This window comes from Saccharomycodes ludwigii, chromosome VI (assembly GCF_020623625.1).
Source record: "Saccharomycodes ludwigii strain NBRC 1722 chromosome VI, whole genome shotgun sequence".
NCBI lineage: Eukaryota > Fungi > Ascomycota > Saccharomycetes > Saccharomycodales > Saccharomycodaceae > Saccharomycodes > Saccharomycodes ludwigii.
This window is the reverse complement of record NC_060205.1, coordinates 549841-566352: the sequence shown is the minus strand read 5'-3', so window position 1 is coordinate 566352 and position 16512 is coordinate 549841. Positions and strand designations below refer to the sequence as shown.

The 16512-nt window shown below is 30.5% G+C and overlaps 9 protein-coding genes and 1 non-coding gene across 10 annotated transcripts; 6 read left to right on the top strand and 4 right to left on the bottom strand.

The window, feature by feature from the left end:
* Window positions 1–104: 104 nt before the first annotated feature.
* On the bottom strand, window positions 105–1250 carry DYS1 (deoxyhypusine synthase; the record flags this gene model as incomplete). Its single annotated transcript, XM_046079377.1, has 1 exon — window positions 105–1250. The coding sequence occupies one exon, from the start codon at window positions 1248–1250 to the stop codon at window positions 105–107; it is 1146 nt and encodes a 381-aa protein (XP_045933155.1).
* A 676-nt stretch (window positions 1251–1926) lies between these two features.
* IPK1 (inositol pentakisphosphate 2-kinase) lies at window positions 1927–2901 on the top strand (the record flags this gene model as incomplete). Its single annotated transcript, XM_046081414.1, has 1 exon — window positions 1927–2901. One exon carries the CDS (start codon window positions 1927–1929, stop codon window positions 2899–2901), a length of 975 nt encoding a protein of 324 aa, XP_045933154.1.
* On the bottom strand, window positions 2867–3847 carry HTD2 (hydroxyacyl-thioester dehydratase HTD2; the record flags this gene model as incomplete). The annotated part of the gene is made up of 1 exon (XM_046079378.1): window positions 2867–3847. One exon carries the CDS (start codon window positions 3845–3847, stop codon window positions 2867–2869), a length of 981 nt encoding a protein of 326 aa, XP_045933153.1.
* A 230-nt stretch (window positions 3848–4077) lies between these two features.
* On the top strand, window positions 4078–6168 carry RAD34 (Rad34p; the record flags this gene model as incomplete). Its single annotated transcript, XM_046081461.1, has 1 exon — window positions 4078–6168. One exon carries the CDS (start codon window positions 4078–4080, stop codon window positions 6166–6168), a length of 2091 nt encoding a protein of 696 aa, XP_045933152.1.
* A 677-nt stretch (window positions 6169–6845) lies between these two features.
* PIB1 (phosphatidylinositol-3-phosphate-binding ubiquitin-protein ligase) lies at window positions 6846–8009 on the top strand (the record flags this gene model as incomplete). The annotated part of the gene is made up of 1 exon (XM_046079379.1): window positions 6846–8009. One exon carries the CDS (start codon window positions 6846–6848, stop codon window positions 8007–8009), a length of 1164 nt encoding a protein of 387 aa, XP_045933151.1.
* A 394-nt stretch (window positions 8010–8403) lies between these two features.
* On the bottom strand, window positions 8404–9735 carry SSF1 (rRNA-binding ribosome biosynthesis protein; the record flags this gene model as incomplete). The annotated part of the gene is made up of 1 exon (XM_046079380.1): window positions 8404–9735. One exon carries the CDS (start codon window positions 9733–9735, stop codon window positions 8404–8406), a length of 1332 nt encoding a protein of 443 aa, XP_045933150.1.
* A 429-nt stretch (window positions 9736–10164) lies between these two features.
* On the top strand, window positions 10165–11634 carry RRP3 (RNA-dependent ATPase RRP3; the record flags this gene model as incomplete). Its single annotated transcript, XM_046079381.1, has 1 exon — window positions 10165–11634. One exon carries the CDS (start codon window positions 10165–10167, stop codon window positions 11632–11634), a length of 1470 nt encoding a protein of 489 aa, XP_045933149.1.
* A 253-nt stretch (window positions 11635–11887) lies between these two features.
* On the bottom strand, window positions 11888–11959 carry SCDLUD_004647. The gene has a single exon. It is a non-coding gene; the product is annotated as a tRNA-Arg (tRNA).
* Window positions 11960–12748: 789 nt separating this feature from the next.
* On the top strand, window positions 12749–14434 carry SSZ1 (ribosome-associated complex protein SSZ1; the record flags this gene model as incomplete). Its single annotated transcript, XM_046079382.1, has 1 exon — window positions 12749–14434. One exon carries the CDS (start codon window positions 12749–12751, stop codon window positions 14432–14434), a length of 1686 nt encoding a protein of 561 aa, XP_045933148.1.
* Window positions 14435–15131: 697 nt separating this feature from the next.
* On the top strand, window positions 15132–16280 carry PAN5 (2-dehydropantoate 2-reductase PAN5; the record flags this gene model as incomplete). The annotated part of the gene is made up of 1 exon (XM_046079383.1): window positions 15132–16280. The coding sequence occupies one exon, from the start codon at window positions 15132–15134 to the stop codon at window positions 16278–16280; it is 1149 nt and encodes a 382-aa protein (XP_045933147.1).
* Window positions 16281–16512: the final 232 nt, after the last annotated feature.

Sequence of the window (16512 nt, the reverse complement as noted above, 5' to 3'; positions counted from 1 at the left end):
TCAAGTAAATATTATCTCTCTTAAAAATTTTTAATATATATATATATCCATATATACAACATACAATATACATACACTTATCTTTTTTAATATTATAACAGATATCAATTTCCACTAGCAAAAGTAGCAGCAACAATCAATGGGAAAACAGCAGTAGCCTCACAGTACAATTTAACAGTTTCAGCTTCAGCTTTAATCTTACCCCAAGAAATAGCTTCATCTGGTCTAGCCCCAGCATCTGAACCATCAAATTCTTGAGCAGTATTAATATAAACAGCCCAATCAGCACCATTTCTCATTAAGCAAGCATTAGCAATATGATGCTTGACTACACCACCACCCAAGATTAACATACCAGCTTTGGTAGCTTCCATGGACATGGTGTTAACTTTACGAATATCACTGACTAAATCTACCCTCAATTGTTTTGGAGAAGCTTTAAAGGTATGGAAAAACAACATATCACCAATGGAACCATCAGTGATTGCAGGACAGAAAATTGGAATATCATTTTTGTAACACCAATACAAAACAGACGATTCGTCATTAATTTCCTTACCAAAACGACGAATCATTTTAGATGGAGTCCAAATTGGAGAATCGGGGTCTTGGTTGGCATCTAAACAATCTTTGCCATTTTTTTCAACGTATTCCTCTTGTTCTTCCAACATTTTATCCAAAATTGGGACAATCCAATTTTCAAACTTACAATAATTATCATTTGGAACTAACATATTACCAATACGATTTAAACCCTTTTCACGCAAGTCCTTACCCTTTAAGGTAAAATCCCCCATATACGTTGGTGCCAAGCATTTGATCAAATCTTCCTCGACACCACCTGCAGTAGTGACAAAAGCATCAATCATTTTATTTTTTGCCAAATAACACAATGTTTCACGTAAACCAGAAGAGATTAAGTTAGAAGTGTAACCCATAAATATGGTAGTTTTTTGGTAACCCTTTTCATCAAAAGAGCCCTTTCTGTCATGTTCTTCTAAATCATCAATATGTTTACCTCTCCATCTTCTCATGTGATCAATAATTTCGCATGCCTCACCCAAAGCAGATGCTTGAAAACCCATAGTTTTCATTGATTTGACTAAGTCTGTGGCTCTCATATTTGTGGCATTTGAGTTGGAATAATCGATACCTTTGACTATAACCGCATCTTCGGGGACTTGGACAGAGTCAGCAAGAACAGCATCTTTTAATATATCAGGCAATTTATCATTCAATTCAGAAGACATCTTTTGGGCAATAATAAGGGGGGGGGATAAATTTGATTTACTTTTGTCTATTTTACTAAGTTATACATATTGAGTATGTGAAAAAAAAAACATATATATTTAATTAAAACGATTTATTTTTAAATTTTTTTTTTTTCCAAAAGATTTTTGAGCCTTAGATATACGCATATATATATATTGTATTTATTCCAAAAATTTCGAATAAAAGTTTAAAGAAAAAAGAAAAAAGAAAAAAAAAAAGCGAAATTTTTTTACATTCTTCGAAATTATTTTGCGAAAAGATTGTGAATATTTTCCTCTTCTTTCATTCTTGATTGGTGTAAAACATTTCGAATTAACAAATAGAAAATTATTTTTGTTCGTAAATAAAACAAAAATGAATATTGTTGTATTGATAATATTTTTATTTTCGAACATCGGTTTTAATATCCTTATTTGGTGTTTACTGCCCTAATTATTTTTTAATATATACATTAAAAAAAAAAAAAAAAGAAAAGACATATCTTTTTTAATAGTGGGTGTTAATTGAACTTCTTTTATTGTTAATTTGCCTACAAATCATACCTTCTGTATCTTCCCACTCATCAGCTAGTCTTTGGTAAAAGTAAGCCACTAAAAACAATAATAATAAATTAATAGAAAAAAAAAAAAAAAAAAAAAAAAAAAAAAAAGGTTTATGGGTTTGCAATATTTTACTCAAGGAAATGCTAATGTCTTGTTTGAAACAGATTCTCAATCATTATTACGAATAAGTAAAAGGTTTTCCAGGTTGTCTGAGAATAATACGTATACAGCAACTGTCAACACACAATTCATAAAGTCTATAATCAACAAAAACAGTACCGCCAATTTACCATTTATTCTTTACGAATTAGTTAAAATAAAGCCACAATATAACCCTAATAGTGATTATGAGAGGATTACCTTATATTTGGCGAATTTAGGTATACTTATAGATTCAGATGAAATCATAGGGTTTAAAATACCCAATCTATTTTACATTGATAAAACCATTACCTCTATAAATGAATACAAAACTATAGAAGTGGATCATTACACCAAGATACACGTATCTCTAAGGAGTATACTATGGGAATGCAAACCTAAATGGGAATATTTTCAAAACAAACTCTCGGTCAACAACACGGATTACACAACATACTTTTGCAGAAACTGTGCCAATAATATAATAAAAAATATCAAAACACAGATATGCTACTGCAATGTCGTTGAATTTGATAATACTCATAACATGACCACTAATAACAGTAACAATAATAATACTACAGAAAAAATTACATTTTTAAAGAAAATTTTATTGAAATATAACTTGCCCTCGGATTATTTGTCCGATATAACGAGTTACTTGATTTTAAACGACAACAATGTAATCAGATTGGTGTACAAAGAACAAACAAACTTATTAGCTGCATTACCATTTTTCGATCCTCATTTGATGACTTTAAGGGATGTATCGTGCTTTATAATATGGAAGAGAGCCTACAATGGCGACAAAAATATAATTGAAAGTAGAATAGTGGATGTAGACTATAAACCTTATAAAAAGTCGTGGGAAACGCAATATTCTAAGATAATTGAGTATTGCAGTAAAAAAATTATACACAAGGATTCTTTTCAACATGAATTTTAGACTCTACTAATATCTGACTATCCAAAGTGTTTATTATATTACTTTGATAAATATTAGACCGATTAGGTACGGGCTTAATCTCAAAAGATATATTCGCATTTGCAAATATTGGATTTCTGTTTTTGTAATCGATTGACTTAATATTTAAATTAGGATGGCAAGCAATAAAATTTCGAAGTATTAATTGTATCGAAAATGGACCATGCATTATCACATCGGGTAACTTCTCCTCCAGCCAGCAATATTGAGCGTCCAAATGTATCCTATGTGGATTGTTTGTTATTTCACTATATTTTCTGATACTTTGTGGACTTGTCAAAAGCTTTTCGTTTGTACCGCAGATCCTATTTGTATAGTTGTTGCAATTGCTGTTATAAAGTTCATTTGTGTACATCAACATTCTTGTTTCTTTAACCACCATGTTATTTACATTCTTGGTACTTAAAGAATTATACTCGTCATCAGTTAATTTCTGTATACTAGGTTTAAAGCTGGAATCATTTAGGCAAGGATATATTTCTCTTTCAATGTTGATAAAAGCATTATTTGCCAAAATTTTAACATACTTTATTTTCTCTAAACACTGATAGGTTTTATTCATCTCAAAATTCAGTTGTGATGGCAGTGGTTGAGGGAAAGTAATCTTTCCTTGTGTCCACATCCTTCTTTTATAGCCGGAATATCCAATGATATCTTCTTTGTCACTAAAAAAATTTTTTGAGGGTGATAAATATGAGTAATATCCATCTGCATCTTGTTCGATATTTACAGGATTAAAGTATAATAGATGGTCACCATAATGGAAATGCGGATTGTATTTATTATTGGTTTGAATTTCTGACAACACCGAATGGCTATTACCGGAAAATACTAGATTATTAAAAGCAATGATATTTTTGGAATTAATAAAATCAGTTATTAACCACTTATTTCCTAAGTATTTCATTTTTATGATCAGGTATTTGTCACTTGACGTTGGTACATATATATATATATATATATCTAGCTAAATTGGAAAATTGAAATCAAAATTACATATTAATTTTTTTTTTTTTTTTTTTTTTTTTAGTTTAAATTATATACATGATGTAAAGATGTTTTTATATTTTTAAAACTAAAAACTATTAAGGTGCATTAATAAAAAAAAAAAAAAAAAAAAAAAAAAACAGTTTTAAAATGGAAACTACAAATGAATCAGAGACCGAATATCATTTCCTTGACATTGACAGTGACACACACACTTCAGATGACAGTGATCTTGAATGGGAGGATGTACCATTGGATCAGCTCATTATTAATTTAAAACCCAACAATAATATCGGGACAATACCCAGATCGAAAGATAAGAAACGATTGGACACATTGGTGTTCAAAAAACTTTGTTTGAATTTAAGTTTTGGTTTGCATATTTGTGAAATACCATTTCTCTTAATAAACTTCCAAAAAAAATTTATTAGTTATACAATATACAATACTAGATTGCACAAGGTTATGTACAAAAAAATATTACCCAAACTAATTTCAACAAAATTTAGTAACTGGAATAAAATAATATCATTGACAACTAAAAAGAATAAAATACGGACATTACTATTAGGGTTAGTCTATTGGTTTAGAAATAACTTTAAAATAAATTCAAATGGTGTAAGACAAAATCCTTACAGGTTAAAAAAAATGGTATATTCCCAGGTCTACTCCAAAATTAATGATAAGAACAACAAGAAGGTTGGGAGCCAAAATTTTAACAGCCATAGTTTCAATGTTAAGCAATACTATGGTGACAATGCTGACTGGAATTGCATACGAGAAAGAAACATAGTAGATTTGGTCAAAAAAAAGCTTGGATCCAGGGATGAGCTAGTTTTTTTTTTTTACATTTTATTGTTAAAATTAATAGATTTTAGAAATAATAAAGACATGGAACTGAGACTTGTATATTCTCTACCAGTGCATGATTGGATGGAATTTGAAAACAAGCTTAGCCCGGTCTTTAATAACAAACATGATTATAGAGTGCCCAATAAATGTGACTCTGATTTATTAAGTCCGTATTATTGGATAGAATTGAAACTTGATAATAGGGAAATATATGTAATAGATCCAGTAGTTTCTTTATCTGATGGAAATAAAAACGGTAGTAGGTTGGTAGCTAAATATCTACTAGACGAATATGTTTCCCAATTTGAGTCTTTTACCCGTTTAAACCCAATACAAAAGCATTATTACGTGCTTGGAATTAATCAAAATTTTGAAGTGTATGATTTATCTCCAAGATACTTGCAAAATATAACTTATAGGTATTTGCCGAGCTTATTCAAATTAAATAAAAATAGGCATTGGAGATCTTACTGTATTTGGAAAAAATATTTGAAAAAAATAAGTTGGTTTTATATTGAAGATGATACAGAAAGTGAAATGTTGAAAAAATTGGCATTAAAGAATTATTCGGTGCCTCAAACACTTGTTGAGTTGAAATATAGCCCAAATTTCACCAGTGACCTTTTTTATCAAAAGTCTGTAAAGTACGGTTTTAAAAAGGGCAGTAAGCCCCTGGTGCCGAAATCTGGGGATTTCCAGAATAAAATTTCCATATATTGGAAAAAAGATCTAGTTGAATTGAAAAGTTTACAAACTTGGTTACTTCAAGGAAGAAGTGTTAAAGCTAGCGAAATTGACTCACCCATTAAAACCAAAACCTACTATAAAAATATTAGAGAAAAAACCGCTTATGCCTACAAGAAAAGGAAGCTAACTTGTGCTGTCACGACATCACATAATACTGATCAACAATTAAAGATAGATTTGCGAAAGTTGTATTCATTTGGACAAACTATACCAACACCCAAATTGCCCACACTACCCAATATCAAAGACTATGAAAACATATATGGGGATGTAGAAATTTATGATATCAAACAAGTTAAGCCAGATGGTTATGAAATTGTACCAAAGATTATATTACGGGGGAATAACTCTTTAAATGTTATTTCAGTGATTAAGAGACATAATAATCGAACTAGTGGAGTGTCTGATGGTACTAGTAGTAGAATAAAGTATATTGAAGTAGTATCTGGATTTGATTTTAGACAGACACCTGGATTTGCAAGCCCAATAAAGGCACATATTATGCTGGACAAAGAGAGTTATTGGATACTAAACCAACTGGTTAAAGAACAACAGGAAATAGATGAGTTAAATGACTGGTTTTGGTTAATAAAGTTGCTAGATGTTAAAAATAAGATATCTTTAATTGCTGATGGTGTATAGATGATAAATAGATATAAATTGTAATTTTGTCGAGTACGCCGTTTTGTCAGGATTCAATGAGCTTTCAAAGATTACAGATCTGTCCAATGGCAGTGTAGCTGTATAAGAACCGGGTAATATGGAACGGGTCATATTTGCTTGTGTTGTTTGGCGCCATCAAAAAAAAAAAAAGTATAAATTAAGAAAAGAAAAGAGAAAGATAAAGTTTTGATAAGTCAGAAAAGATGGATTAAAGGGGGAAGTGAGAGTGAGAGTGAGAGTGAGAGTGAGAGTGAGAGTGAGAGTGAGTGAGAGTAAGAAAAAAGAGTATCAAAGGTTAAACACTAAACTTATTCTATAACTATAATTTGTGTCTTGTCTTTACCACTTTTCGTTTTTTTCTTTTTCTTTTTCTTTTCCTTTTTCTTTTCTTTTCTTTTTTATTTTATTTTATTTTATTTTATTTATAAAAGATAAAAAAATAAGCTATTAAATCAGTTTAGAAAATCACAAATAGTAATAAAACGAATAATATTATTTTTACAATCTACAGAGATATCAGAAACTTGGGGAAAGAAAGGCGGAATTACCACACCAAAAAAAAAAGTTAAAAAAGTTAAAAAAATTAAAATAAAAATAAAAAAATACAAAAAATTAAATAATTAAAAAAAAAAAACCATACCAAAAGAAAAAGAACTATGGTATACATTAATGAAGCTGCCGTTTGGGAAGATGACAGTTTATCTACAACATGTTTGAATTGTGAAAGTACTTTTACATTTTTTAATAGAAGACATCATTGTAGATGTTGTGGGGGAATATTTTGCAGTACCTGTAGCGATTATTTTTTATGGTATGATGAAGATAAAGTTAAAATTATAGAACCAAGCATGTACCAACGAGAACAAGACCAAGAAGTCTTGAGTTTTTATGAGACAAGGTCGGATTTACCACCTTATAGAACCTGTATTACCTGTTATAATATTTTACAAAGGGACCATATGTCTTTGAGTGCAGAACAATATCATAGAAAAAAATTAAGACAAAACAGAAGAGACAGAGGCGTTACCAATACCTTTTTTACCACCGCCACTATTTCAAATGTATCCTCAAATGAACCCAATGTTAAAAATGATAATGGAATTGTCCTAATAGAGGAAAGGTTAGAAGATGAAGAAGATGGCGAGGGAGATACAGAATCAAGGACCGAAATAAGATCATCCTCTGCTAGCACTATGACTACTGCAACAACCACAACCACAGCCTTGTCTACTGGAAACAACAATAACATGAATGGCAGTACTAATAGCAGCACTGTTTCTAATTTGGATAACAGTGGTAGTGCTAATTTACCCTCAGCATCGATTCACAGGATACTCGATAATAATACCAAAAAACTTGCCGCCAATAAAAAGAAATCTTGTAAAAGAAAATCAATAAAAAAGACAAAAAAAAAATTAAAACAATCACTAAACCATGATCAAGATGCAGATGATGATGAAAGAGCCCGATGCCCTATATGCAATGAGAAATTAACATCCCTAACGGAAGAGGAGTCGCAGGTTCATATCAATGAATGTTTACATAAGGCAGAATCTATACATCAACATCATTACAATGATAAAACCTCTCCAAGCTCTACAAATAGAATGTTGGTTTATGCAGTCAAGGATAATAAGGAAAATCATTATGAAGAATGTCCCATTTGTTTTGAATTAATGGAACCTGGACAAAAAATTGGTAGATTAGAATGTTTTTGCGTTTTCCATTATAAATGTATAAAAGAATGGTTTAATAAGAAACGGCAAAAATCTAAGGATTATTCTAAAAACTGGTGTCCATTTCATGATGCAATTCTGTGATTTTTTTTTTTTTTTTTTTTTTTTTTATTTATTTATAGGTGTTAGGTTATTTGATTTTATTTTAATTATTTATTTTTATATCTTTATTTGTTGTTGTGAATTTATTGTTTCATAGCTAGCTGTAATTTATGTTTATATATTTACTTTTACTCTGGTATTTTTCTTGTTGAATTTTGTTGTCATGTCGCTATGATGGATATGTTATTATTATTATTATTATTATTGGTTAATATGTATAAAATAAAATAATATATATATATATATATATATATATATGTTAAAAGAAAATCATTCTATTTATTATTTATATAAAGTGCGCATATATATATATATATAATGTACAAACATTTCAGGTTATCCAGGTCAATTTTTTTTTTCCCCCCTCACCCTCTCTTCAACTTTCATCGACTTCACTAAACAAATCACTATCTAAGTCCTCAGGAACATCTGAATATCCGTGCTCACTTTCACCATCTTCCTCACTACTACTACTATTACTACCACTATTTTCGGCATTTTTGGTGCTTTCATCTTTTTCTTGTTGTTCTTTTCTCAGTTGCCTTCTTTCCAACTTGCGCTGTTTTTTAGCCTCCTTGACCGCCTTTTTTTGAGCAATGTGCTCTTCCTGTTCCTTTCTTCTCTGTTCTTTTAATTTCATCTTTGCAGCATGCTTCTTTTCCAAAGCTCTAATCTCATCATCGGTTTTCGATACAAATTCGTGATGTAAAATCTTACCAGAACAAATACCTTCTTCAATCTTAACCAAACGTAAGGTTAGTCTTGGTCCGCATTCAGTTAGCTTGATAGCTTTTTTTCTAGATTGAAGCTCAACAGGGTTTGCCAGATTTTCACTTTCTTCTTTGTTTTCCTGTGAAGGTTCATCAGCAGTTTTTTTTTTTATTTTTTTAGAAGACGAGGCATGGACTGTTCTTTCTTCTTGGATTCTCACTATGGCATCAGCATCAATTTCAGCTTCACTTTCACTAGTATAGGCACCAATATCATGGTCTAAAATCAAACTACTAATATCATGCTTACGGCTTAAATTCGGCACACCCTTATGCAAATTGTGTTCACTTTTATACAATTTTTTTAAATTGCGACTAATGTCCATGTCTTTGACACTTATTTGATAATGCCTCATTTCTACCAGTCCAGTTGCAGGGTCTTTATTTATCATGAAAACCCTTTTAATAGAATTTAATTTCGTTGCCGATGGATTTAAAGCTGGGAACATATTTTGAAACATAGAAATAATAACTTTTTCCACCTCCCCATTTTTAGTGGAAAATCCGTTTAGTACAAGTAGAGGTGGGTTCAATAAATCCTCTGTAGTTAAACTTTTTGGTCTTTTCAAATATTTTTTAACATCACGAGCTAAGCTATATTTAACAACTTGGTAAGTTACAGTTGGACCAGTTGGAGCACGGGCAATTTTCAAATGAACATTCCCAGTCTTTTCAGATTGAGTAAACATGAATAAATGAGAAACCTTTAATGGACCACACATAACAATAAAATCCTTCAATCTGTTTGATTTACGTTCTTTTAATTTAATGGCGGTATGTGGTTGCATAACATTTCTGAAATCTTTGACTAATTGACTTAAAGCATGGCTGTGCATTGAAGTATTACCTACCCTAATGACCATAGATTTTGGGATAGAGGATAATGTTTCTTCAGGCACTTTGACATGCGTTCTCTTCTTGTGTCTTCTTTTGGCCATGATGCTGTGTGACTTCTAGAATTGTTAATTTCTTTTCTTGGGAGTAGGAATATAAACTGAAGAAATAGCTTGAAAAAAGCTTTAATATAGGTTATTAAAAATAAATATATATATATATATATATATATATATAAATAAGTAAAAGTAATTCAATAGGAGAATAATTGAAAGTAATTTCATTAAAAAAATTTTTTTAAACTTTTTTGTACCAAATATTTGAAGTCGTTTCTTTTTTTTTTTTTTTTTTTTTTTTTTTTTTTTTTCTTAAAAAATACGCATATTATTTTAAAAAGAAAAACCATCTCCTTTTATTAGTATTATTATTATTATTATTATTATTATTAATTCTATATTTTAAAAGCACTTTTCATTTTCATTCCGCTGGACAAAACAATATCACTACTAGCAAAGATAGCCAAATATTATAAAATGGCCGACGAAACAAACAAGAAAGTTTTAAAAAAAAAACAACAATCAAAAACAATTTCAGACGTCCAGTCGTTGGCTGAAAAAATTAAAACAAAAGCATTACAAAATCAAAAGGATTTACTTACTGTATCAAGTGAAAAAGATGAAGATGTTGAGGGACCTCCTGAAGAAAAAGATACAAATGCCGATAAAGATGATGCTACTTTTAACTCCTTTTCTGAGCTAAACTTGGTACCTGAATTAATTGAGGCATGTGCCAATTTGAAATATGAAAAGCCAACGCCAATTCAAGCCAAAGCTATTCCGTCTGCCTTAGAGGGGCATGATATTATAGGGTTAGCCCAAACGGGTAGTGGTAAGACGGCCGCTTTTGCCATACCTATTTTAAACAAACTGTGGTATGATAAACAGCCATATTATGCATGTATTTTGGCACCTACGCGTGAACTAGCTCAACAAATTAAGGAGACTTTTGATTCTTTAGGGAGTAACATGGGGTTACGTTCAGTTTGTATTGTTGGTGGTATGAATATGATGGACCAAGCAAGAGAATTAATGAGGAAACCACATGTTATTATTGCTACCCCGGGTAGACTGATGGATCATTTGGAAAACACAAAGGGGTTTTCATTGAGGAATTTAAAGTTTTTGGTGATGGATGAGGCTGACAGGCTTTTGGATATGGAGTTTGGTCCTGTTCTAGATCGTATTTTGAAAATTCTACCGGTAGCAAATAGAACTACATACCTATTCAGTGCCACAATGACTTCTAAAATAGATAAGCTACAAAGAGCATCGTTAGTGAACCCGGTAAAATGTGCTGTTTCCAATAAATACCAAACTGTTGACACTTTGGTTCAAACTTTAATGGTTGTTCCTGGCGGGTTGAAAAACACATATTTGATGTACTTGTTAAATGAATACTTGGGAAAAACAACCATAGTTTTTACTAGAACCAAATCTAATTGTGAGAGAATATCAACCTTATGCAACATGTTGGATTTTAATGCTACTGCGTTGCACGGTGATCTAAATCAAAACCAAAGAACAGGGGCTTTAGATTTGTTCAAGGCTGGGAAACGAAGTATTTTAGTTGCTACTGATGTTGCTGCTAGAGGTTTGGATATTCCAAGTGTTGATATTGTTATTAATTATGACATTCCAGTTGATTCCAAGTCTTATATACATCGTGTTGGTAGAACAGCTAGAGCTGGCAGATCTGGCAAATCGATTTCGCTAGTTTCACAATATGACTTAGAGTTGATTTTAAGAATTGAAGATGTTTTGAATAAAAAATTACCCAAAGAAAATGCTGATAAATCGATAATCTTACAACTAAGAGATACAGTTGATAAAGCTAACGGTGAAGTTATTATGGAGATGAACAGGAGAAGTAAAGACAATAAATATAACAAAAACCACAGAAGAAAGAAATTCAATAAAGACGATTTAGACAGAGAAGAACGATAAAGTTTAGGATGGGAACGGTTTCTTTTATAATTAATTTTACTATCACATACTAAAAATTTTGTACTATACATATATGTGTATGTAATGCTTATTTAATTTTGTTTCATCAGAAGGTTAAAGCGTGATATATATAAATGTTTCTCTTGAATTACCATTGTGAGTAATTTGGTTGTTTCTGTTCAGTTTAATTAGCCTTAATGTTAATAAACTTTTTTTTATTATGGAATAAGGAAAAAATGAAAAAATAAAAAAACACTCACACTGGGGGTCGAACCCAGAATCTTCTGATTAGAAGTCAGACGCGTTGCCATTACGCCATGCGAGCTTGTTATATCAATCCAGATTATTAATTACTAGTTGTTCCACCTTAACTTTAGTTTACTTTTCATTTTCGTATAATGTTTTATAATATACTCACATAAAGGCATCTTATATGAATCACTTGTCGTTATTCCGATCTGATTTGTAATCTACCTTATAACATGAATATTCTGTTAATACTGATAATCTTTTCCACATTTTCAGATTACAAGATAGTCCTGGCATTTGACTTTTAAACACCAGGACACTGAGAATAATCATTTTTAAATGAAAAAAAAAAAACTTTTATAGTAATAATTAACAAAAAACAAGACAGTTTATCATTTTTTCAATTTTTTTGCTAGAGTTGCTCATCGACACGGCCCTTTTATATCTGCGAGTTTTCTATTGAAAAAAATAAGAAAGAAAAAAAAAAAAAAAAAAAAAAGTTTTTTTTGCTCGACTTGAAAGTTTTCCATTAACTGTAAAATTATAATAAAAAAATAAAAAAGTAATTTTTTATTTTGCTTTGTTTTGTAGAGGTTCTTTTTTCTATCTGCGCTGTTAAAGCATTCAAGTGCACGTTGAATGTAATTCGTTACGTTAATTTGCTTTTTGGCAAATACGCCTTTACATCCCATTCGCAGTTTCTTTTTTCTTTCTTTTTTTTTTCTTTTTTCCTTTTTCTTTTTCTTGGATTTCAAAAAAAAATTTTTTTTTTTTTTTTTTTGTATAAACGAATCTACACTGTAACAATAAAACAAACATAAAAAATAAAATTAAATTAAAAAACAACAAAAGACTACCACAACCAATGTCCTCTTCATTTAGTCCAATTGTAGGTATCTCCTTCGGTAATACATCGTCCTCGATTGCAACGGTTAAAAACAACGATAAAGTTGAAGTTATTGCTAATCCAGACGGTGAAAGAGTCATTGCCACAGCTTTGTCATACCGTGATGGTGATGAATATCATGGTGGACAAGCTATTCAACAGTTGATCCGTAATCCTAAAAACACCATTATCAATTTCCGTGATTTAATTGGACAACCAAAGTTTAGCAAATTGAGTGAGGATTTGAAAAACCGTTGCTCTGCAGGTGCTCCTATTGTTGACATTGGTGATGATGTTCCAGGTTTTATCATTACCAATTCCGAAAGCAACAAAGAGATTAAATTAAGTGTAGATGAAGTTGTTGCCAGACATTTAAAGAACTTGAAGCTGGCTGCTGATGACTATATTGGGGTTAACAACAAAAAAGCTGTGATAACTGTACCATACGATTTTAATGACTTACAAAAGGAAAGGATTGCTAAAGCTGCCTCTAAAGCCGGGTTGGAAATTGTTCAATTCATCCACGAACCAAGTGCTGCTTTATTATCGCATTTGACCACCAAGACCACATCTATTCATAAAGATTCCAATGTTGTTGTTGCTGACTTTGGTGGGTTGCAAAGCAGTGTTACTGTTTTTGCTATTAGAAACAATGGTATTTTCACTAAGATCTATACTGAATCTAGACAAGATTTGGGTGGTTCTAAAATCGATGATGTTTTGATTAAATATTTAAACAGTGAGTTTCAAAAGAAGACGAAGGTTGATGCTACCAAAAACCCTAGATCTTTGGCTAAATTGAAAAGCAATGCTATTTTAACCAAAAAGACCTTAAGTAACACCAGTAACGCCAATATTAGTATTGATTCCTTGGCAGATGGCTTAGATTTCAACTCTTCAATAAATGTTTTCAAGTACGACTTGGTTGTAAGAAATGTTATCAATGAAATGGTTACATTTGTTGAGCAAGCTGTTGAGAAATCAGGTTTAGATAAATTAGAGGTTGATTCTATATTGTTAACCGGTGGTGCCTCATTTACACCTAAAATTACCCAAACTTTACAAGTTGTTTTCCCAGAAAACCAGGTGAAAGTTATTTCTTTGGTTGCAGGCAATGAATTGCAACACCCAGATGAGATGTTAAGCGCTGGTGCTGCTGTACAGGCTTCTTTATTGGCTGATGATCTGTATGAAGAAGATGATTTAGAAAAACTTTTGGAACATTCTGTTGACGTTCCTCAATTGAATGAATGTATTGGTATTTTGGATGGTTCAAAGAAATTTGTTACTATATTTGATAAATACACTAGTTTACCAGCCAGACAATCGTTTAAATTGAAGTCTTTAGTTGACGGTGCCGATTTAGAGGTTTATACTGGTAAATTAAACATTAAAGAAGAAATCATTGAGAAAGAAGAAGCCCCTAAGAAGGAGGAGAAAAAAGAAGATGATGATGATGATGATGAGAGTGATTGGAGTGAAGATGAAGATGATGAACCAGAAGTTTTAAAAACTAAGGAAATCGAGCCTGTTGAGAAATTAGCTGAATTAGGTATTAAAGCTACCAAGAATGGAGTTGAATTGATTTTTGAAATTTCTAGAGAAAATAAATTGAAGGTCATTGCCAGAGATTTGAAAACTAACGAAGTCTTGCAACAGATTTAAAAGCAAAATAAAATAAAAATAAAACAGGAAAAAAAAAAAAAAGCCTTTGAATTTATTAGAGTCTATGTATAATTTCTCTTTTTTTTTTTTTTTTTATTTTTTTATTTTTTTAACTTTGTATATTGAACACAAATATTTTTTTATTATTCATTACTGTTCTAACGCTGAACTTATTATTACTATTGCTACTACTACTAATAATAATAATCTTTGTTTTTTTTATCAGGAATAAGAATATTATTATTGTTTCCCCATTAATTTTACCGATCGGTTGAAAACGGAGAAAATGATTTCTAAAATTTTACATTGGTTGTAAAAAAATAAAAATAATTCAACCGATTTATTTATTTATTTATTTATTTTTTCTTTTAAAGAAATGAATAATTGAATAGATAATTTTAATTTTTTTTTTTTTTCTTTCTTTCTTTCTCTTTCTCTTTTTCTTTCTCTTTCTCTTTCTCTTTCTCAGTTCTTTATTATTATTATTCATATATAAATAAAGATCTTCTGTTGTTTGCCCCCGCTCACCTTTCTTTTTCATATTTCTCTATCTATTTAAATAAACATTCTTGAAAAATTGGAAAATTGGAAAATTGGAAAATTGGAAAATTGGAAAATTGGAAAATTGGAAAATTGGAAAATTGGAAAAAAAAAAAAAAAAAAAAAGTACCAGGTATTAATTGAACCTTTAAAACATATGTCTAATTCTATTAAGATCCATATATTGGGCTTAGGTTCTATAGGTGGCATTGTAGCTAATGCATTGCAAGAATACAGTGTTGCTAGTAATACACCTATAAAAATCATTCCTATCTTGAGAAATAACAGCAAACTAGATTATTTTTCTAAAAACCACAATACCCAAATCAAAATCACCAAAATATATGAAGATAATAAACAAATCACCACTGAACCATTTAAAGAAACAACTAGTTTGGAAAGTATATCCGCAGACAATACTAATAGTATACAAAACTTAATTATCACCACCAAAACATACCAGACTGCAGAAGCGATGAAACCAATATTGCCATTAATTAACAGATCTACAAATATACTTTTCATTCAAAATGGTCTGGGGATAATGGATTTTTTACTTAAGGAATTACCACAATTGGCAGGAGACAACTCAAAATTGAACCCTTCAAGAGTTTTCCAAGGTGTTATTTCGCATGGTGTGTTCAGCAATGAGCCTTTCCATTTTCAGCATGCTGGATTTATGGACTTGAAAATTTCACAATTAATATACAGTGCCAATACAAGAATCATACAAACCAATAAACAAGTTGCTGAAATATTAACAAATAACGATTTTATAAGAACAATGGCTGAAATTCCATTAAATGTGAAATTCATGTCCTACCAAGAGCTGCTAACCGGACAGGTTGAAAAATTCTGTGTAAATTCGTGTATTAATAGTATAACTACCATAGTTGATTGTATTAATGGAGAATTGGATGGGATCTGTGTTGATATTTTCAGTGAAATAATTAAGGAAATATTACAGGTGTTACCAACAAGCACCAAATATAAGGATATTTTCAGTTATGGCAACACTGAGAATGATCAAGATTTACCAGTTTTGGAAAAGAATCCTAAAGATGTTTTGAATTTTGAGAATCTTTTGAAGTATGTTATTGAATGTGGATGTGTTATTAATAAGAATAATTCTAGTAGTATGAGACAAGATGCATTAAATTTGAGGGATACTGAGATAGATTTTATCAATGGGTACATTGTGAAATTGTGTGAAGATACGGGTAATATTGAGATGTGTAAGATCAATAAAACAGTTAGTATATTGGTTAAATTAAGGTTGTCATTAAATAGGAAAAGAGGTAAATGATAAGAGAAATAAAAGAAGTGGAAAAGGGAAAAGGCAAGGGGAGAGTGATGTCGTATATGATGATATGAAAGTGAGATTATTGATATTATTACGTACTGATTAAATCTTTTTTTTTCTTTTTTTCTTTCTTTCTCGCTTTAAATATTTTAAATGACAGGCGTTTTTTTTTTATTTGTAGTGATTTTTCTTTTCTTTTCTTTTTTCTTTTCTTTTTTTTTGCTTTTCTTCTTTT